Raw genomic sequence first — 24705 nt, 5'->3', positions numbered from 1 at the left:
TCAACAAGGTCTCGAATGGTTAACCGACGATTTGCAAGCACCAATTCTTTGATTTTGTTGATGTGGCAATCATCAATCGAAGTCGATGGTCGTCCGGAGCGTTCCAAGTCATCAACACGTTCTCGGCCTTCTTTGAAGTCTTTGTACCACTTGTAAACATTTTTTTGAGACATAGTCTCTTCACCGAAGGCCTTTTGCAACATTCGATACGTTTCAGCAGCAGAAATATCATTCCGCAAACAAAATTTAATAGCACTTCTTTGCTCAACAAAGTTAGACATCGTGAAAATCGCCGAATGCACTTTTGGTACTTCAGAAACAAGCGTAAACAAAAAAAAATAATTATGAGTTTGACATGTAATTTGGCGCAAATGTTAATGACATTCCTACCAACTTAAAAATAAAAAAGATTGGACGATTCGAATACGGCGGGAAGTTTAAATTAAAAATTCACCTTACTTTTTGATCACAGTAGTATATAGCAATTTTTTTATTAGATTTTTATGCAAGAGTTTTTGATTGAAATTGAAAATCAATTGTTTTATATATGCGTAAAAAAAGTAACAATGGACATTCATTTTTTTAAAGTATTTATTTTACAACTACAATGTAATTACAAGTTATTTGAAAAATTTGGGATATAAATTTGTCGAATGGTCACTCACGAGCAGTGAACGCCTGAGGGAAAAATAAAGTACATTAGAATAGAGGAGAGTTATTTTTCTAACGAAGCATACTTAGACAGTTTTCAAGGTAAAAATAAAGATTATTAGAAGGCAATTTAAAAATTTACTAATACGATGACAAAAATAAAAAATCAGTGCACCCAAGAAATACAGTAACAAAAAAATACTAAAATGTAAGGCCTAAAAATGGAAAAAAAAATTAATGCTAATGTGTAAACTTAATTTGAGTTGTAGTTAAGTAATAAATAGAGAGCTTACGATATGAAAACTGCAACGGCAACGGAGACGACAAAGGTCTGAATTGAGCGGTTGCGACTTGTAGTTGCGGTATTCATATAAAGTTAGTTACGAATTTCCGTTTAAAAAAAAAGAAAACATCTTCAAATAAATAAATAAATTAAATTTGTCTAAGAATTCAGAGTTACCTTTTTGGAGTTATAAGCAATTTTGTTTAGAAATCATGTCTGATGATGAATGCAAAAATGAATTTATATTTCTACATAGTCATATATATATCGCTCAGTCGATGTACTTCAACTACCTCAAGAGTTTGTATGTTATATCTGTAGTTGCTCCAAATGGCCTTATGGCTAACTTATTTGGACCAGTTAAGGAAAAGATATACGATAGTGCAATGTTAGCTGACTCTAACTTATTAAATTTATTAGGACAGCATTCATTAGATACTGGAGGTAATCTCTTATGTATTTATAGTGATACCGCATATCCTCTTAGAGTGCATTTACAAACAGGCTTTAAAGGTGCAATGTTATCTCCACAACAGAAAATTTGGAACAAGAGAATGAGTGAAGTCAGAGTGTCAGTAGAATGGTTATTTAGAGATATTTTAAACTACTTTAAATTTAAAAAAAAAAAAGAGGGTGAAAAATGTTTCTTTTTCCAAATCACGACCAAAACAAAGCCCTCCCTTTTTTTGACATTTACCGACTAAGGGTCAAAACTGCTTTTCGACATCCAAAACACTTTTCAACTTCGGTAAAATTATGAAAATACTTTTAATAAAACTTAATTGAATTTCTATTTTAATTAAACCCTACCCAAATTCTCTTCCTCCTTTTCTTCCATCAAAAAAGATCAAAAGTTTTCCCTCTTTTAGTCTTTATTTGAATTAAAATCAAAATAGCCCATTAAGTTTAATGAAAATCGCCGAGTAAAAGAGTCTAATATCTCCAACTTCAGTTAATAAAATATATTTTGCGTTGCGTAATTTATGGACGATCCCTTGATAATTATTCACAGTTTCGACATTTTAGTGTATCAAGGTAAGACGCGATACTTACGCAAAACCTATATTCTACGATAAACGCTCATATCTACGGTTTATTTTTTTAATAATTCATTTCTCAAACTAAAACAAATAATATGCACGAAAATTCTTCTAAAATCTCAATATTTGTTGTATTAAAAATTATTTGTTACTATTTATTTTGTTAAGAACAACTTTTTTATATATTTTTAGAGCTATTTTTGGTTGGGGTACAATCAAAAAGTAAGTCAAAATCGAATATAGAAAAACGAATAAACAATATTCAAACTTTATCATAAATTTCTTAACACAATTAAAAAAAGAACATTGATAAAAACTTGATTTTATAAAATTATCAATAATATTATTTGATGTTTGATTAAATAACGATAAATTTTAATATAAAAATCATAGCTAACAACTCAAGTTATTGTCTAACAAGTTACGTTATTACGCTATTATTTTTAAACATCCAAAAAAAGTGACTTAAATAAAACCTTTCTTTCCTTGTTATTATTATAAAAAGACTAAAACAGCTGTATTCAACTTTATTCTGCTAGAAATGTTCTAAAGTTACTTGTATAACTGAACTTCAAAAAGAGTTAAAAAAAAATTGTTATCCATTAAAATGCCTACTAACAATTTTTTAATAAAAGTTACAAATATTTTATTAAAAATGTAAACTTCAGATAAATTAAAAATGTTAATCATAATATGTTAATAAAATAAAAAAAAAATAAAAATTGCCAGTTAAATGTTACTCAAAAAGGAGGACAGACAAGATAGGAAACTTACGACATTGTATTGCAACAAATGATTAAATAATATAGAGTAAATTTGCCATCTTATACCAAAAGAAAAGTCAATTTTTGCTGACTGATTGTCTGCTTGAGTTTAATCCAGTAATAAACGATATACCGAAAAAAACAACCACATAGCTTAATGTCAGCATGCTACTAGCAGGTGCATTATATAATATGTACAAATCTAAAAAAAATTATTTCATTTAATATAAAGATCAACATTCTTGTTTTCTTTCTATTACTCACCTCTGAGGTGTAATAAAAATAATTTTTTTTTTTAATTGTGGTTACAACCCTTTCTTAACTTTTAAACTTTAAAATACGAAACCTTGACAAACAAGGCTGCTGCGTGCAGAAAATAAGTTCTTAAAATATTAACATTAATAAATTAGTAAAGGACATTTATCATACCTTTTTATTTGACTGACTTAGTATGTTATCGTACTGTGTGAAATATGGCATTTGCAAGTAGATGTTGATACAGAGCTATCTGAATGTCTAATTCAGTATTCCATTAATGGAATGAACTGAAACAGACAATCAGTCCGCATACAATTTTTTATTCTATATATGAATCGATGTATACAAAAACGTTCTAAGTCATAAAAACCATTTTTTCGGGGAACGAGAAAAAAGTTATTAGAACCAAAATTATTACTTTAATGAATTCAAAAAAAAAATCTGGGTGCTTTTTGACATCTTTAAATATTAGATTTGTTAAAATATATATAAAAATTTGTGATATATTTATGCGTTATACATAGTTAAAGTTGTCAGACTTAAAAATAGTTTTTATGACTTACAACATTTTTGTATACATCGATTCATATATAATATTATATCTTCTTATGATGTGAAAGATTTTCAAAAATATTTATATTATTCTATATATATTCTAAATTATTTATAATGTTCTAAAATAGCTATTCTCCAGTGCATTCTAATACAATAATTCTTTATTCAAATAAGTTTTCTTTACCCTGATTCCAAATATGAATAAAAAATTGTAGATAAAAACAAAAATGTGTTTGTCATTAATTTAGCAGAATATTTTATATTCTGCAAAAAGCTATTAAACTGTTCGCAGATAGATGAATTTATTGGATAAAAGTTCCCCAAACGATTACACCGAAAAACATCAGCACATTTATGTGTGTAGCCATGAAATACGTCATGAAAAAAGGAAGTATTTTTAAAATATCCAGATTCACGGTTGTGACAAAACTCTGACAAGCTGCAACCAAAGTCATACACAATATTTTCTGGAGCAACTTCAAGATGTGTATACAATGACCTCAGACCCAGGAATAATATGGAATCCGTAACAATGGCCATGTATAGGGCAAAACCATAAAAAAAGGAAAGATACACCTTTTTTAGATACTTGAGGAAACAATTAATTGCAGATTTCCGATGGAATATCATCAAACATGTTATTACTGGAACTGCAGAAAATGCTCGCATTTTCCTTATCTGGCATCCATGCTTTTCAAAATAATATGCTCTACCATATTGCGGTGGATTCTAAGTGCCTTCAATGACTTATGTGTTATTTGGTTCGACATCACTAATATGAATTTTTTTCCCAAGTTACAGTATTGTATTAATAACAAAATATCTCCAGAAGGTGCATTGTTGTAGTTAGAGGATATTTCCACTAATCTAGCTAGCTCTGGAGAGAAGCAACGCAATTAATAACAAAACTTAACAACAAGTTCACAATCACCTAGATTAGATAAAAATTGCTCACATATGCAAGCAATTTCATTAGTGAATCGTAATGGAATTAATGAACCAAGGGAGCTATCAGCAGCTAGTATTTTAAAAACTTTGGCATAGAAGCATGGCAAAGTATTTGGAACAGGTGATTCAGAAATCATTAGCTGAAATGACGGTACGCATTCAGCAGGAATATAACTCACAAGAACTGAATTCAACTGTAATGTATCAGCATCAAAGTTGAAATAATTAGAGTTATCAACAGACAGAATATAAAGACAAATCTTTTTTAAATGAGCTCTAACCTCTGTTTAGAACTGCTTAGAATCTAATTTTTCCGAATTAAAAATAAACGATCTATCTAGTCGCTGTAATGGTGTTGGAATCTCATAAAGTTCAGCTGACTCTAAAGGTTTTACAAGAGAATTTTTAAAGCTATTTCCTATTTTTGTTGCATCACAAGCCAAAACTGGTATTTGTTGATTTCTGGACACATATGACATTTTTCTCTAAAATCAATGTGCATGTGGGAGGCCCAAGCAAAAAACAAATCAATAAATGTTTGTGTAGACATAAATGGCAAATAAGAAAATAAAAAATAAGAGGCACTTCTACGTTTGTATTTGTTTGAATAAAAATTGACAAAACCACTAAATGTTCCTTTGGACAAAACAAAATCAACAAATTCCCAACCTGAAAGAAATTTAAATTCAAAAAATTAACTCAGTTAATAAGCAAATGAAAAGTATAGTTTTTTTTGAAAATTTACCTAATTCATAACCAGCACAAGTGGATTTAGACAAGCAAAATGCAAAAAGTCTTCACATCCCAATAACTAGTACAAGTATTGGATAAACATTTTCTCATAAAAACATCACACTCAATTACTTCACGATCTGTGTACATATTAATTTTATGGTACAATTCTGTATAACCAGTTAAAACAGATTCTGATACCCACCCAGTCCGTCCTGATTTGCAAAACATACTAACCCCAGAATGGGCATCCATATTTATTGCTTCAGTATTTCAATTCTTCATTTTACTGCAAAAATTGCTTCAATTTTTCCACGATTAATGATGGTTTATTGATTGACAATGATTTAAATTATTTTTAATGATTGACAATCATTAAAAAAAATTTTAATCATTGTCAATCATTAAATCATCATTAATCGTGGAAAAATTGAATCAATTTTTGCAGTAGAATGAAGAATTGAAATACTGAAGCAATACAAATGGATGCCCATTCTGGGGTTAGTATATTTTGCAAATCAGGACGGAGTATTTTTATTGTTATACTACTCCTGACTCTTGATATCTAAAACTCTCAGGGGACTGGTAAAAAAGTATATTACATGGTGAGTTTGAGATCAAAAAAATTCCAGCCAAGCGTAATATTAAGGGAACTAGAAAAAAGTTTGAAACAGAAAGTTTGAGAATCATGTGTTTGTAGATCAAGTATTCAAAATATCGAGTTGACTGTACTACTAGAATAATTAACATCCAAGGTTTTAGAGCATCTCCTATCCTTAAACTGAAATTGTTACATTAGAAGAGACTCACCAGCCTCAAAGTAGGTCGTAATTGATTACATGTTACCGGTAGCAGGGTGACCTGACAATAAAACTTATGTTTTACCTCATTTAATATTTAAATACTCATGATTAGGATACTTTTATAAAAGCACTTTAAAAATTTTAAAATTAAAATTTAAGGGATTTTTAAGTACTATTAACATATGCTTTCATATGGAAGAGTAAAAAAAAACATAATGAATGTGTACATATTAAGCTTGTTTTTTTTTTAAATATCATATTTTCTATTTAGTTCATGCTATTTTATTTTTATTTTTTTAATACTGTTTTTATTATCTCATCTAGATCTGTTCATAAAAGTTGTGCATACAAAAAATCTTACACTGATTTCAAATTAAAAACAAAAGTTGTTGTTTCCATTTTATAAAATAAAGTTTTAAAGTTTGTAAAGTAAACCATGTTGGTTGCACTTATAATTCAACTTAATTATAATTTTGAATGACTTCTATTAAATGATATTGTTTATACTTTTTTGTTGCAAAACTAATTAAAATTTAACTTAGTTATAACTTTTAAAAATTTTTTTATTTTAAACATTAAAGAAAAAATTAAAGTTGATATTTAAAAGTTATGAACGAAGAATCATTTTTATTACTATTAATGGAGTTTTCATGTAAAAAACAATTCATTCAAATGGCATTGTTTTTGAGGCAATTTTGCAACAATTTTTTGCAAGTATGAACTTATTTATTAAAATTTAGCAAAAAAAACAATAAAAATATTTTTTTAAATGCTCTTTCATTTTAAAGCATGTTGGTTGTATTTAGAGATCCCTTTAAAAAAATTTTGAAAAAAGTTTTTATATCTGAAATGTTATATCTGTAAAATGAGTTATATCTGTAAAATGTTTGTATCTAAAAAATGAGTTGTATCTGTATATATCTATATATATAACATATATGTACTGTATATGTAAAATATTACACTTATTACATATATAATAATATATGTAATAAGTGTTATATTGGTTAAAAAAAGAAAATTGTTTTATCTATAAAAACAATTCATTAAATTAATCACAATCAACTATTTTAACTTAAAAAAAAACTTTAAAAAAATGTTCTTACACCACAGTCTCAGTTGTCTTGAACAACAGGAGGCATAAAACAATATCCATTGGTAGCGGACTGACTTTTTACAATGTCATTGCTAAATTTTTCATTAAATTGATTATTGGAAAATTTTTTTACTTGGGGCATTTATTCCAAATGTCCACAAACCAGATGCTACATCAAAAACATCTTCCCACTAATAAAAACAAGAATTTACATAACAAATTAACGCAAAAGCCAAAAATAAGTAAAAAATTTAAACAACAAAAACCTTATCCCTTGGTGGATTATCCTCTAACTCAGAATCAAAAGAGATCACTTTATCTTTGTCATTACAAAATGATTCTACTGTGTTTTGAACAAGATAAAAATATACTCTTAAGACTTTTAGATGTGGACATAAGCAACCATTATGTAGATTATTAATTTGACGAGTACATCCTTCAGATATTTGACATAATGAATCGTGACATTTTATTACTTTGCGAGATGATTTTAAAAATACAAAAATTATAACAAAGGCACATGAATCAGCAACTACTGAATATCTTTCAACTCCAGATTTTAAAGTTAACTCAAAAACATTTAATTTGAGATTAAACTATCCATAAGTTTTTTTTGTTTAATAAAATATTTTCCGGGATGAAATCAGGATTATCAAGCATTTGTATTAGCTGGTTTAACAGACGACAATGACAGAATTAATTACATTTGTCAAATTTTCTGATTGAAAAAAAACACATGATGAGAATAATTTGCATAATAAACTAAATTTTAAACCTACTTGAAAATTCCTGTTCTCATGATTGTAGTTGTTCATATATGCTTAGAGATGGTTTTCGAACACGCCAACCAAGAACGCCATGACTAAAAAGTTCAGCACAAAAGTATTCATACAGACTGTTTCTTTTGCTAAAATGCTGAACCAAGTTAACCTGAAACAAAATTGTGTTGTTTTCTGTTAATTATATGGAATAGAATATTGTAAAAAAATCAAAGTAAAGAAAAAAGTAGATTTAAAAAAAACTTTTAACATATCTCATTTTGATTTAATTTAATTGCTATTCAAAATACCTCATTAATCGAATCTTATAAAAAAGTTGGTCGTTTAGTTGAGTGTTCCAAGAAAATGATAAGAAACGCCATAAAATTTCAAGAAAAGCCTATAATATACCATCAAAACTATTAAACATGGAGGTTGTACTTTATATATATAAATATATATACATTTGGGTAAAAAAAAAAGGTATTTTAAAAATGTCTGCTTTTAACCCTAAAATGAAAAAAAGCTACGAGCTTTTTTTATTCAGGGGTTGTCAAATGCTGACCCTGGATCTGAGGGCTGAAATGTATATATATATACATATATATATATATAAATAAAACTATACATATATATATATATATATATATATATATATATATATATATATATATATATATATATATATATATATATATAGTATGTATGTATGTATGTATGTATGTATGTATGTATGTATGTATGTATGTATGTATGTATGTATGTATGTATGTATGTATGTATGTATGTATGTATGTATGTACGTATGTATATATGTATGTATGTATGTATGTATGTATGTATGTATGTATGTATGTATGTATATACATATCTCTATATATATATATACATATATATATATATATATATATATATATATATATATATATATATATATATATATATATATATATATATAAATAAATATATATATATATATATATATATATATATCTATACCTATATATATACATATTTATATATATATATATATATATATATATATATATATATATATATATATATATATATACATATTTATATAACATATTTATATCATCTTTTTCTACATTAAAATCCATGCTATATTCTTCTTCCAATGGAATCTGAATATAATAATGATGCAATTATCAATTTATTGAAGATTTATTTAGCAAAATTATATATCATCTATCTCAAAAAGCAAAGTAAAATTATGCAAATAATAAAATTATTTGAAAAAATCATATAACAAGTAAATTAAAAAGCAAGGTAAAATAATGCAAATAAAAAAATTATTCGAAAAAATCTTTTAACAAGTAAATCAACACAAAATACACTCATTTCAAGGAGCTAATATTACATGGTAATAATTATATTTTAATTGATTACAACTATATAGTAGCTTCTTGAATTGCACACCATTATTATATGATAACAATAATAATGAACAATAATGAAATAACTAAATAATTAATGTATTATTAATAAATTTTATCAATATAATTAAAAAATAATACCACATGATCAATTATAGTCTGGCTAATTTTATTACCATTATCTTATTGAATGGCAAATATATTAATTGGATTGTTGAGTTCCATTGTTAACAATATGAATTGTTAGTAGCAAATAATTAAAGATTAATATAATAACTAAAAATAAAAAATAAAAAAATAAAATATGGAATCAGTATAAATTCTTAAAATAATTTTAAAAATTATCTTTTAAAACCTAAATACATTATAATAGTTGATATTAATAGAATATCAAAAATTAATTTCTCTCCTTAACTACGTTCCAAATTTAATAATAACATCATAAGTATTATGAGAACTTGCCTTAATTCAGTTATAAAATGTTAGGAAAATCTATACAAGTTGTTAACCTATGTGACTGTAATTGATTTTCGGTATCCTAACAATATCAACTATTATCAATGTATTTAAATATTTAGAACAGCAATAAAGTTTATTGAAATAATGAACACGCAAATATTTAAATATATTAATAATAGTCGACATTGTTAGGATACCAAAAATTAATTATAACTTCATAGGTTTACAATGTTATAAATTATACCTGCACACCAACTTGCGTCTTGCATACAAGAGCCTCTATTTACTTTTCTTTATTTTTCAATACCAACCAGTGCCTCTTCAAGAGGCACAGAGTGGTTTAGAAAAGTAATGTGGAAAGTACTGATTTTCGAGGCACAGAGTGGTTTAGAAAAGTAATGTGGAAAGTACTGATTACTGATTAATGTGGAAAGCATTGATTTTCGAATATCAAATGCCTAAAAAAACAAATATACATACTTTACTTGTAATCCTTAAAAAAGTATATCTTCTTGCTTTATACAGTAGGCTTTACAAGAAGTAGATAAATAATTATTTGGTAGATTATATTACATTTATCAACCTTTGTCGACAACTCGCATGATAAACTTGCAAAACGAATTCGTTACATAAATTCATAACCTTAAATGGATGATGTATATATATATATATATATATATATATATATATATATATATATATATATATATATATATATATATGTATATATATATGTATATAGATATATATATAATATATATATATAATATATATATATATATATATGTATATATATATATATGTATATATATATATATATATATATATATATATATATATATATATATATATATATGTATATGTATATATATATATACATATATATATACATACAAATTTACCCTTCTGTTTTTACCAGCATTGCTATAAATATAATTGCTTTTTATAGTATATTAGATGGAATGGTGAGCCTCCTTGAGACCTGGTCGAAAGGTAATAAAAGTAAAAGATGTGTAAAGTGTAAATATAGTTAATGATTGATTTAAAGCTAGTGATCCATTAGCATTACTTGTAAATAATAGTATATGTATAAAGTTGTATTTGTATATAATATAAAGACATATTTGTAAATATCAAGAGAATTATTTTGTATATGAATTATGTTAAACTGCCTAAAGATACATGAGGAGTTTTACGCCTCACTTATAAAGTTCTTTTTAATGTAAAACATTAAGCAAGACTTTCCGAAAAGCTTATAGCAATTTTTATACATAACCTGACCACATTTTTATATAGTAAGCGTTTTATAAACTACTGGCAAAAAAAAGCTATAAGAAACTACAGAGAATAAAACAGATATACTCAAAGAAAGGAAACAGATATTATACAAAATAGAAAATCTAAATAAAATAAACTAAAAAATAATGCAAAATTAAAATAAAAAAATTTCCAAAAAAATAAAAAATTTTCTTTTTTAGGGCATTTGTTATTTTCCACTACCAAATTGATACAAGTCGAGTAAAAAAACTGAAAACAATAATAATGAAAAATAACGAAAATAAAAACTTTTTTTGATATTAAATTTATTAGAGAATTTTTTAAGTCAGTATATTAAGGAAACACTTTAATATTTGCGCTAGAAATATAGACAACTTAGAAACTCATTTTTCAGATGTTTTTACTAACTGTTTTTACTGTTATTAACTGTTTTTACTGTTTTTATCAATGCACAAGAAAGTGACAAAACTAGTAACTATTTATTAAAAAAAAAATTTTTTAAGCATTTGTTTTTTAATGTAAACAAATAAAGTCATTATTACTAATATTCAAATAAAAAATATATGGTTGTTTTCACTACCCCCATTGGAATATCCTGCACTTTCAATGGATTCTCCAAATTGTGCATTTTGTGCAAACTGTGCAAGCTGATTTCTTGAATAACTTTTTTTTTCCCATTGAACTAGTTATTGACAATGCTCCAAAAGTTTGTCGGCTCGAACCTTGTAAATTACTAAATTTTTTTTCATGAAACTTTAGGAGCCTTTATAATAATTAAAAAAAAAAGTTTATACAAAATTTAAGGAGCGTTTATAAAATATAAAAATAAATTTTTTAATCAAATAATAAATTTTAAATAGTTAACAAATTTTCTTATTATAGAAGTATTGAGAAATAACGTCAAATATAGCACAAACGTTTTTAAAAGCAAAAAATTGTGAAAACGAATCAGTTATTTATTGCAAATAACTATTACAGTATTCTAACCATTCAATATAAATGAATGGCAATCTCCCTGTATGAATCACCCTCTCACTGAGTGCTCTTCTTTTAGCTATTTTCGGATTTCACTGACCTCTCATGGAAACCATATTTACAATCTATTGCCAAGTTAGCATCTGCTAAGGTTACTTCTCTTTATTGTGCTTACCAGTATCTTACTCCTGTTTACTTTTGTTTATCCCTTTATAAAATACTTTTATAAAATTTATAAAATACTGTTAATGATGCTCCTTCTCTTGTAGACAAAGTCCAATAAGATATTATAAATGTTGTTAGACCTGCTTCTTCTTACCAGTTTGAGCCTCACTCCCATTATCGTTCATCTCTTACTTTTTACTACAACTACTATCATGGTTGCTGCTCACACGAGCTACCTTCTCATTAGCATTTGCATTTGCCATGTCTTATTGCATCTTTCTAACAACATCGGTAAATGGAAATTATAAAAAATTGTAAATGTGCAATTAACATTTTCTGAAGAGCTTAACCACTATGTAGACGCTGCTGCAGAAGACTGTAACCTTCATTAACTGACTGTAACCTTCATTAACTCGTTCATTTTGGTAAGGGACAGTCTGTAATAACTTTTAAAAGATTTTTATTTGCTAATGAGATGATACAACTATTTTATTCTGGTTTGACTGCACCAGATGCACTACCTCTGCATTATCTCTGACCATAGGGTGTGTTAAACCACCATCTGATGGTTTAACACACCCTAACTTCAGAAATGTTTAATTCTCCAATTATAAATATTTCTATATTTAATAAAAAAAAAGTAAAACTAGTATAGAATATAAAAAACATAAAAAAAAAAGTATTACACGGATTTCAATTATTGGTGGTGTGCATATTCAATATGCACACCACCAATAAATGGGGAAGGGGGTACACGCTCCTTCCACAAGTCAATATGATATTGACTTGTGGAAGGAGCGTGTACCCCCTTCCCCAACATAAAAAATAAATAAATAAATAAATCTTTAAAAAAACAATTATAATTGTTATAAAATGAGTTAAGAATTTAAAACCTGAGTTTAAACTGAATAAAACAATTTAAACTAATCGTTAAATACAGGAATGGCTCCCTAATTTGATTGGACGAAAAAAGATTGCTTTCCTTAGTCCGAAAAACAATTTTTTCTCGTTGCCGTATTTAAAAAAAGTTTATGCCTTTGTATGGATATACATATATATATATAATATATGTACAATATAAATGCGATAGAACTCGCTACTAGATTCACTAATCGTTAAATACAGGAATGACTCCCTATTTTGATGGGACGAAAAAAGATTGCTTTCCTTAGTCCGAAAAACAATTTTTTCTCGTTGCCGTATTTAAAAAAAGTTTATGCCTTTGTATGGATATACATATATATATATAATATATGAACAATATAAATGCGATAGAACTCGCTACTAGATTCTAGTTTCTAATACGCAATAACGATGGTGATTTTTAGTACAGTTTTATTTCACATTTTTAGTACAGTTTTATTTCACAGATAATGCAATTTTTCTTCTTCTAAAAGACATAACTTTTGTTTAGGTATCTGCTAGCTTGTCTTCAAACAAGTTAAAGCTTAATCACCTTACGATCAACAATTATAATCGATATAATGCTTACGAGTCACAGAAACAGTTTATTAATTCTGTTCAAGATTATTCTATCAAAACAAGCCAGTCTCCTGTGGATATAACTGATGATGTATTTTCTCTTAAGAGTTTACCACCTAAACATCAGTTAATGAAATGGTCCACTGAACTATCTATGCGCAATAATATTGCGAGTGGAATCCATTATATAGAATGCAATCTAGGAAAGTTCATGTATGAAAGTGTTCAGCATCTAATAGCTCTTCATAGGGTTCAAGAAATGAAGCTAGCAGTTGATCAAGAGTTAACATGGTTTAATTCTCCCACGTTAGTACCTAAATCAATCAGTATTTTTCCTTCTCAAAATTTAATAGAAAAATTCAAAGAAGTGCTTTTTAGAAGGCCAGCTAACAAAGAAATATCAGAATATGGGATGAACCCTAATACTTTGGCTGAGTTATGTTGTGCTAGATGGCTTTCATCAGATCATATGCTGCAAATTTCTAGCATTTTAAACTCTAATCAAGGCCATTCAAAGGTAATTTATTTTAACTTTTTAGGAAATATTGAGCATTATGTATCAAGAATAACTGTTGTCCCTGAAAAGCTGATCTTTATTATAAATGTTGGAGGAAACAATGAGAAAACATTTTCTGGCACAGATTTAAATGCAGGTTGCCACTGGACACTTGCAGTTTATAATAGTATTGAAGGTAATTTTTACTATGGAGATTCTTTAGGATGGACAGCTCCAGATGATTTTTTAACTAAAGTTAAATTATTAATCAAAAAATTGTATCACATAAGCGAAAGCTTTAATATCACTTATTGTCATGATCCAAAGACACATATGAATGGAGTTAAAAAATGCAGTTCTTTTTGCAAAGAAAATTATCCCATGCAGACATGTGGAAATATTTGTGGAGTTATTACCATAATAGTATGTGCAATCTCTTGCTTAAAATATGATTACTTTAACTGTATGATAAATAATGGTCAAATAGAGAACAATAATTACATTTTTCTAAAAGACCCTACTAAATATTCTAAATATTTAAGATTAGTTTTAATGTCATGGTTTATCTCAAAAGAAATAAATCTTGATTTTGTTGTTCCTACCACTATTGTGCGTGAAGTTTCCACCAGTTTTGAAGTATGTGATACTGATTCTGATGAAGATGCCATATATACAAATGTTTTTGAATCCAACATAAATAAAAAGAATATGGCCAATGTAAAAAATACCAATTTTTTATCTTTAAAATGCGCAATTTGCAATATCTCATTCACCCAAAAAAAAAACATGCTGCGGCATATGAAAAATAAACACAAATCAATTGATGAAGCACAAGAAAATATTCAATCAGGAAATTCTTTTTGTCTTCAATGTGGATTTAAATGTAGGCGAATTAAAGATTTAAGAAAACATTTATCTACAGTTCATTTTTATACCTTTCTGAAAGAAAAATTATCATTTGCTAATTATCGAGGTAATGATTTAATGTTTTTAAAAGTAAATAATGTTTTATTTAAATATAGTTTAGAGTAAAAGTGCCATTTATTTTGCATACAAATTTTTGTAATCTGGCTTTGTTATTTTTTCAATATGTTAGTGATTATGTGTCGTGAAAATGATTTTGAATTTGTAATAATTTCAAACATAATTTCTAACATGAATAGGTTCTAAAAAATATTTATTGCCTATGTTTTAGTCCAGTTGCTGTTGATGTTATGAATTTTTTTTATATAAGTTGTTACACAATGATAATTGTTTTCAAATTCATTTTCTCCTTTTTTGTCTTGTAGTGACTAAGTGATTATTTGATTTTTGTAAATAATTTTTTAGAATTTGAAATGTGGAAATCAGATGTTGAAAGTAATAATGCAACACAATATGTTTTACCTTCTGGTGAAAAGATTGATAAAGATGGTAGGAAAATATCATACTATCAATGCAACAGAAGTGGATTTTATAAATGCATTGCGAAGAAAAGACTAGTTAAAAGTAGTGGTATGTATCAAGTAAATAGTGATATTAAGAAGAAGAAAAATATTTGTATTTGCCACAAATTTTAATTTATTAGCATTGTTTATCTAATTACTGTTATAAGACTTAATTCAGTGACCACTTTCTTATTAAATTTTGTTAAATACATTATTTATTTCAAATAATATTAGAACACCTAATGTAAATATCTAAAAACTCTTAAACATGTTTAGTTTTTGTGTTTTTGTTTTGTTTTAAAAATCTTTTAAAATTATACATATGATGATTATCTTTACTATATTTAGAGTTTTATGTATTATATATATATGATATACGAATATTATTTTAATCTATATGATCTCAAATATCTACTTAATAGGTACTCGAAAAATTGCTAAAAATTGCACGTCCACACTTAAAGTTACCCAAACCGTAGATGGACATGTTATTGTTAATGCTTGTTATTCACACTATGGACATAAAAATGAAATTCAACATATTTCTCTATCAAGTGTTTAAAGGCAAGAAATTGCTAACAAACTTAAAATGGGTGTAACCAAAAATAGAATCCTAGATGATATTAGAGATGAAACAAGTTGTGTTCAATCCAGGTTACAATTTACCCAGCTTCAAGATATCAAAAACCTAGAGAAAGCATTCAACATTAATTCTATACAACTTCATGCCAATGATCAAGACAGTGTTGCAATTTGGCTAAAAGAATGGCAAATGAAGGGAAATAGTTTTATATTATAAACTACAGGGTGAGTTAGATACATGTTATACATTTAAAGAATCAGACTTTATAATTATAATGCAAACAGAACATCAAAAAAAAATGCTGCAACAGTTTGGAAAAAATGGTGTTTGTATTGATTCAACGCATGGCACAAATGCATATGATTTTCTTCTCACTTCAATATTAGTTGTAGATGAATAAGGTGAGGGGCAACCTGTTGGTGGATAGCAAACAGTGATTCATTTAGATTTTTAAAAATTTTTTTTATAAAATTACATGAACATTCTGGAAGTTTTTGTCCAAAATGGGTAATGAGTGATTTGGCATCCCAATACTATGAAGCATTTTGTGATGTTTACTTATGTGCACCTCTGAAGTTCTGGTGTACCTGGCATGTTGATAAAGCATGGAGAGAAGAATTGCATAAAAAAGTACACAATCTTGAAATGGAAGCAGATATATACAAGCGAATAAGATTTGTTTTACAGCTGAGTGATAAAAACCTATTTGATGACTATTTAAAATCATTGATGGGTTACTTGCAATCCTCAGTTTTGACACAAATGTTCGCTGAATACTTTGAAAAATATTGGGTTAATAATAAACATATATGGGCATTTTGTTATCGTATGGGTCATGGTATAAATACTAATATGTATATGGAATCTTTCCACAAAGTTTTTAAGTACAGTTACCTGCAAGGTAAGCATAATAAAAGAATTGATAATTGCTTGTTCGCTTTGTTAAAGTTTAACAGAGACAAAGTGTATGAAAGAATAACAAAATTAACAAAAGGAAAGATTAGCTATAAAATAAAAATGGTGCACTATAGACACATTGCAAGCCTACAACTATGTGAAAATTTTACTAAGGACGATAAAGGAGCATGGCTAATAAGATCTGAAACAAATGCTTACCATTACAGAGTTGTAATACACCAAAAATTGTGTGACATCACTGAATGTTTCACTAAATGTCCAGAATGTAAAGAGTGTACTCATTTATATAGTTGTGACTGTATGGATTTCCTAACTAAAAATATCCCATGTAAACATATCCATTTAGTGCATCGTCATAGTAATCCTAGTATACCTACAACAACTATACCTCTCTATTTGCCATCATCTTCAATTGAATTAGACTGCAAAATTATAAAAGGTTGTGAACCTGCAGATATTAACATTTTAAAAGATAGCATTATTAAAAATTTAAAGGATCTAGCTAATTTAGTATCCCTTAGTTCAATATCAGATGAGGATAGTTTGCAGACCTTACAGAAAAATATATCATTAGCTAAAAATGCTTTCTTAAGTCTAACAACAAATAAGCAAAATGAATTACATATCAAAAGTAAGGTTCCATCAAACAAAACAATAACTAAGCAGCCAACGTTTTATTCAACAACAAAAAAAAGAAAAACATCAAACATTCGACTAGCAAAACCTTCAGCTGCCGAAATAAATAACTTATTAGATATCTCTAACTGGACCATGAAAACAAAAGGTTTCTATACATTATTTTTGGTTTCCAAATATCTGTATCTTTACATATATTTATAATTTTACATATATTTAATATATATATATATATATATATATATATATATATATATATATATATATATATATATATATATATATATATATATATATATATATATATATATATATATATATATATATATATATATATATGTTTATACATAAATATATATATATATTTATATATGTATGTATATATATATATGTGTGTGTCTGTATATATATCTAATACACAGGCCTCTGTGAGATTAAATGAGTCTGAGAGCAGAGCTGCTACTCTAAACAACATTTTACAAGAGCTATCAGTTTTTGGGCAAGCTATCTGATTTTTTATAAAATACATCGTTTATTAAATACAAAATTTCATTTTACTCTTGTTACAAGCATTAGCTTGTAAAGTTAACAGAATATATACATAATGTTGTAAACCATAATATAATAGTAAAACCATAATAATAATATTATTGTAAACCATAATAAAAAAGTCTTTCGTGTATATTTTGGCTTTTATCAAATATAAGAAAAAGGCTATACAAGAACTACAAACATCTATCGTATATAAATAGCGTAACTAATAACCGTATGTATAATAGATTATATATAAATAGCGTTACTAATAACTATAATATTCAGAAGACGGGAAGTGACGTCATTAATATTATATTGCATTATTACTTAAATTATAACAGTCTTCTCCACATTAGGAAAGTTTTAGGGCGTAGAGTATAGACTTAACCTCTGATATTATACTAGGAAAGAAAGTAGTCGTCGAGATACTTTGGCCTCTTCGTAACGCGTCCTGTTCTTGAGGGTATGTTAGTAAGATTCTCGGGAGTAGTAACAATCTGTATAGGCTGACTAGGTACTGCTGTTGTAGATGACTGATTACAAGGGATACTATCTATAATTGAATTCTCAACTAATTGGCTTGAAGTTACTTCGTTGGTTTCGTTTAGTTCTTCTTGGTTTCTGTTTATTGAATTGCTGGTATTGTTGATCATCTGTTCAATGTTCAAATCACCGGATTGTTGTTGGACTGATTCTGTTGGGGGATTTAGGTCTTCTAGTGGGGCGAGGTCTTTTGTTGAAACAGTATCAATTTTTCCATTTTGAAATTTTATTCGAGCGTAGTGGGGCGATATTGTTTCTAGCAGTTGAACTCTGTCAACGAGTGGGTCTCCTTTCATTCGTACTTGACGTCTGTAAAGGATTGTGGAATCCTATTCTGTTAAGAAGTTAGGTAAAACAGTGCCTATTATTGATGAGCGTTGAAAGTTCATCATCCTCTGATGGGGTGTTTCGTTAGTGACGGTACACAGAAGTCCTCTTATGGAGGACAAAGCCATTTGCAATACTATTTCCCATTTCTCTTTTCCTAGACTTAAGGTTTTCAGAGCTAGACTAACAGCTTTTAGTATTGTTCCGTTTATTCGTTCACACTGACCATTGCCTTGGGGATGGTAAGGAGTGGTTCTAGTTTTAATTACTCCGTTTTTTTCTAGAAAAACTTTAATTTTTAGGCTTTCGAACTGAGTTCCACGATCTGTATGAATAGATGATGGTGCACCAAATAATGAAAAGAGGCTAAGAAGGTGTCGTATAACAGTTTCAGCTGATATGTCTTGACAGGGGAATGCAAATGGGTAGCGTGAGTACTCGTCAACCACCACGAGGATGTATTTGTTTGTTGTAGTGGATTGTAAAGGTCCAACAAAGTCCATCGATAAGCGTTCCCAAGGCCTTGTTGCCTGAATGAGACGACCTGTGGGGGGTTTATAAAAACGTGGTTTGAGTTCATTGCAAGTTGTACATTGGTTTGTTAATTGTTTGATTTCTGCGGTGGAGTATGGTAGATTTCTGGTTTTGCAGTAATGTATCATTCTTGTAACTCCGGGATGGCATAGCTGGGAATGGATACTGTAAAATGCTTTAGTGTTATTTACAATCGAGCAACATCTTGAAAGGGCATCTGCTACAATGTTTTGGTTTCCCGGCCTGTATGAGATTGTATAATTAATATCAGCTAATTCTAAACGCCATCGAGTTAATTTTTCATTTTTTATTTTTGTTGCATTCTGTTTATTGAAAATAAGGGAAATGGATCTTTGGTCGGTTATTATATTAGTATATGGTACTGAGTTAATCAAATGCCTCCATCTTCTACAGCACTCCACTATGGCAGCCGCTTCTTTTTCAACTATCGCATGCTTCCTTTCGGCATTAGTTAATGTTCTTGAAAAGAAGGCAACTGGCCTGCCAAGTTGTAATAGTGTTCCTCCGAGTGCTGAGTCGGAGGCATCAGTTTCTATTGTTAATGAAACTTTTAAATTAGGGGAGGCTAGACAAGCTTCTACAAGTTTATTTTTGAGTATTTTTATTGCTTCTTTGGCATGTGGGGTTAAACCCTTTGTTGGAAAATTTTCTCTTGCTTGGGTAAGTGGGAGAGTTAATGCTGTGCAATTGTGTATCCACTTAGCGTAATAAGCAAATAAACCTATCATTCGGTTTAGCTCTTTTAACGATCTTGGCTCAGGCATATTTATCAGTGCTTCGTATCTTTTTGGGTCTGGCTTTATAGTTCCATTTTCAATAATGTGGCCTAAGAATTCGATATGAGTTTTTTTAAAGTTACTCTTTTCTTCGTTTATCTCAATGTTGGCGATTTTAGCTGCGTGTAGAAAGCGACTAAGATTTTTATCGTGCTCTTGGGCATCTTTTCCACCAATAATTATATCGTCGAGATAAGCGTATGTGTTTTCAAGTTTATTATCCTGAATGAATTCATCCATTACTCTTTGGAAGATTGGTACTGCGTTTGTACATCCAAAGGGTAAGCGTTTGAACTCATATAATTTGCCATTGGCTTCAAATGCGGTTAGTTTGTAATCTTCAGGTCGTATTCTCACTTGATGATACGCCGATTTGAGATCAATTGTGCTAAAAATTTTATGGACTGCTATTTTAAGTATTAAGTCATCGATTCGTGGTGTAGGATATGAATCGAGCGGAGAGTGTAAATTAATTGTATTCGAATAATCGATCACGAGGCGATTTTTATTTCCTGTTGATACTACAAAACATTGAGCTCGCCAAGGGCTGCGGCTTACTTGAATTATGTCTTTTTTTAGTAAGCGGTTTATTTCATCTGTTATGACGGAGATATTTTTGGGAATACGTCGTGAGGTTGTAGCTACTGGTTTTATTTTGTTAATATCGATTCCAGGAATTAAGGCGTATGTTGAACATTTCATACTTTTTGTTGCTAAACAGAATTTTAGAGGCTCTTTGTTTCCTTTAAAATTAATGGTAATTGAGGAATGACATGTTAACACGTCCATTCCTATAATTACTGGTGCTACCAAGTCGTCTACAACGAGAAATTGTACTTTTAGTTTTTCTCTAGCCAATAATAATGAACCATGGAAGATACCTTTAACTTTTAATGTCGAGTTGTCTGCCAGTGATACCTTTGAGGTAGATTGAGTATCGTATGAAAATTTCCATTGTCGAAGAAGTTTTGATGTAATAAAAGTTTTGTCGGACCCAGTATCTAACAGTGCATATGTTAGATTTTCGTTTATGGTGACGTTAATTAGTCTATCAGGTGAGTCAATTGCTGCTACGACCGTAGATATTATTGTGTTATCATCCTTTTCGTTATCTGCAATTTCGTTATATTCTTTAACAACTGCTGCTTTGGTATAAGTTTTGTTTTCTTTCTTAGAAAGACAGACAGTTGCCCAGTGGCCCTTTCTATGACAATGTGTACATGTAGAGTTTCGTGCAGGGCATTTGATTTTTGAGTGTGGATCATTACCACACCAAAAACAGGGAGATTTGGTAAGATTACGACTTGCTGCAAAAGTTGGTAGTGTGGTAGCTGTTATGGTTGTTGTCAAATTAAGGGCATCTTCGGTGGCCAATTCCATCGTAAGAGCTGTTTTATAAAGTGACTCTAGATTGTCATCTGTAGCTTCAAGCAGTCGTTGACGAATAGAAGGTGAGCGGATACCAGCTATAAAGGCATCACATATTAGAAGGTTACTATGTTGATCTGCTGTCAGAGGTTCTGTTGGACATTTTCTGGAAAATTGTTTTAAGTTACTCATAAAGCTTTCAATCGATTCCCCTTCTTTTTGTTTAAAAGAGCGAAGTTTATGGCGCATCATGATCGCTGTCGATCGTTTTTGATACTTGTTATCAAGAATTTTGATTGCATCGTCGTATGATGTAACATCCTGAATTATCGTAAAAGCCTTCACTCCGCATAGAACGAATAAGACTTGAAGTTTACAATCCTCTGGGATTGTGGCTTTATCTAGGTAAATTGATAGCATTTTTTTCCAGTATATATAGTCTTCTTCGTTTGGTTCGTCGCACAGTACTTTTTTGAATATTTTTGCATCCATACTGATTTATATTTATAATAAAATTTACCTTATATTTGATAAAATTGTTGTAAACCATAATATAATAGTAAAACCATAATAATAATATTATTGTAAACCATAATAAAAAAGTCTTTCGTGTATATTTTGGCTTTTATCAAATATAAGAAAAAGGCTATACAAGAACTACAAACATCTATCGTATATAAATAGCGTAACTAATAACCGTATGTATAATAGATTATATATAAATAGCGTTACTAATAACTATAATATTCAGAAGACGGGAAGTGACGTCATTAATATTATATTGCATTATTACTTAAATTATAACACATAACGAGTGTTAAAAATCATACATTGAAAAAAATCCTTAGAAGAGCGTTTTCTTTATATTTTTATTTTCTTTTAGGAAAATTAGGCATTTATTTATGGACTGGAATGCTTAAAAGTCTTCCAGTCCATAAATAAATTTTAAAAAAATTATTAAAAAGTCCAAGTTTTAAATGCTTAATAAAAACTTTTAAAGGCTTCTGCCAAGGCCTTTATATATATATATATATATATATATATATATATATATATATATATATATATATATATATATATATATATATATATATATATATATATATTTTTAAATATTCTTGTTATACGATATGTTTATAATATATAAGTTGATTTCAATGAAAAGGCAGCGTATAATTATTTTTAAATATATTTTGATATAATAATATATTAAAGATATTTCACTGACCTCTTGTGGTCAGCGTCATCAGGTAATAATAAAATGTTACAAAATAACATAAAACAAACCGTTAAAAAAGAAGACATTAAAAAACGTCAAATATAAAAACCAATTAAATAATATAATAATGACTTTAATTACATTTTTGTCAAAATGGGTCCCCAAGTTCTTGTTTTAACTTTATCAATAATAATCTCATATTGAACTCTTGCTTTGTCAATATTCAGGGATTCTCTAATTTTACTTATTCGGTATTCTGGAATGACTGCCAATATCAAGAGTTTTTCTCCGCTCTCGCCCTCATTTACTTCTGCGGAGGCCCATATATATATATATATATATATATATATATATATATATATATATATATATATATATATATATATATATATATATATATATATATATATATATATATATATATATATATATATATGTAAATATATTTCTTTTTTTTTTTAAAGAATCTCACTTAAAGTCAGCAAGTAAATTGACCAAAGCAAAACATGATACAACATCCAATAGTAATATAAAAACAAACATATTATCGATAGGTATTTTTAATTTATAACTTAGTTATTTATAAACCATTACGTACAAACCATCAAAAGTATTTAAAAACCTTTTTCATATTGCTAATTGTTTTGACTTTTTTCTATATACACGTTTACACTTTTAATTACATATCACTGTATATAATTTTTGTGATTTACTTATGGAATTTTGTGTTTATAACTTGCCATATTTTTAGAACAAAGAAAAGTTTTAGAATTATTTGCTTACAAAAAACCAACTATCAGTAACACATTAACTAAAAAAGAGTTACGTCTGGATGACAATTTTCCTCATCCAGAAATATTAAATCATGATATTTCAATTGTCAAAGAATTAATAAACCCAGATGTGTTTGAAATGGTTCAGACAAAATGTAAGTTTTTTAAGGGAGCACATTTTTGGGTTTTTTTTTTTTTTTTATCAAATTTTGATACATGGTTTTATGCATTACATCAACATGTTTTTATAGTGCTTCACCTTGAACAAAGTTGGAATTGTTCTGTATGCAGTACATCTCAGTATAAGGATATGATTGAGTGTGAAGTTTGTGAGACATGGTACCATTTGTAAGTAACTATATTTTTTTTATGAAGTTGAATGAGCATATGATAAATTGACCTACAACTTGGTTTTACTTATTCAAATGTCATAACCTGTTAATATTTTTAGTATTTGTGTGTCTTTATCTGAAACAGTAGGTGATGTGCGTTGGGTATGCCATAAATGTGATTCCAAAAAAGTTATGCGTGCGGAATAAATATAGAAAATATTGATTAAGTTAAGTTCACTTGTTACTTGATTGTGCTGGTTTTTTTTTTACTTTTTTTCAGCGTCTTTATAGTTGTTGAATTTCGAATTTATTTGTGTGCATCATTAAGTTGTTACAAATAAAACTGTTTTATTAAAATCTTCTAATTATAATCCAAATCTTAATATAATTTATTTTTCTTATTCTTCTGACCAACAGCTTGCAGTTTGATAAATAAAGTAATAAATGTTTTGAAAATCACAACTTCAAATATCTAAAATAATTTTTCAAATTCATGTTGTGTCCAATTTCTCATTAAAATTTATCTATAACTAGAACATTCTCTAAATTGAATTATTTTTTTGTCTGTTTCAGT

At 27.9% G+C, this 24705-nt stretch overlaps 1 protein-coding gene and 1 long non-coding RNA gene across 4 annotated transcripts; one reads left to right on the top strand and one right to left on the bottom strand.

Moving 5' to 3' along the window:
• Positions 1-2499: 2499 nt before the first annotated feature.
• LOC136075574 (uncharacterized) lies at positions 2500-10390 on the bottom strand. Of its 3 annotated transcripts, XR_010636024.1 has the most exons (7): positions 10318-10390; positions 9989-10202; positions 9462-9561; positions 8200-8288; positions 7910-8060; positions 7141-7321; positions 2500-2940 (listed from the first exon to the last, which is right to left on the bottom strand). It is a non-coding gene; the product is annotated as an uncharacterized LOC136075574 (long non-coding RNA). The 3 variants fall into 3 exon arrangements; XR_010636022.1 differs by having other exon boundaries at positions 9989-10390; XR_010636023.1 differs by lacking the exon at positions 9462-9561 and having other exon boundaries at positions 9989-10390.
• A 1631-nt stretch (positions 10391-12021) lies between these two features.
• On the top strand, positions 12022-24394 carry LOC101236037 (transcription initiation factor TFIID subunit 3). Its single transcript, XM_065787031.1, has 7 exons — positions 12022-12039; positions 13577-15113; positions 15470-15634; positions 23491-23580; positions 23778-23954; positions 24051-24147; positions 24251-24394. The coding sequence occupies exons 1-7, from the start codon at positions 12022-12024 to the stop codon at positions 24336-24338; spliced, it is 2172 nt and encodes a 723-aa protein (XP_065643103.1). The 3' UTR covers positions 24339-24394.
• Positions 24395-24705: the final 311 nt, after the last annotated feature.

The sequence above is a fragment of the Hydra vulgaris genome, chromosome 01 (assembly GCF_038396675.1).
Source record: "Hydra vulgaris chromosome 01, alternate assembly HydraT2T_AEP".
Taxonomy (NCBI): Eukaryota; Metazoa; Cnidaria; class Hydrozoa; order Anthoathecata; family Hydridae; genus Hydra; species Hydra vulgaris.
Note: the sequence above shows the minus strand (reverse complement) of the source record. Positions and strands in the feature narration are given on the sequence as shown.

Bases quoted from the DNA above. Each gene is read 5' to 3' on its own strand.
- LOC101236037 (XM_065787031.1), top strand. The intron at 15,114-15,469 runs GTAATGATTTAA...ATAATTTTTTAG, and splicing joins ATCATTTGCTAATTATCGAG to AATTTGAAATGTGGAAATCA. The intron at 23,581-23,777 runs GTATTTTTAATT...CCATATTTTTAG, and splicing joins AACAAACATATTATCGATAG to AACAAAGAAAAGTTTTAGAA.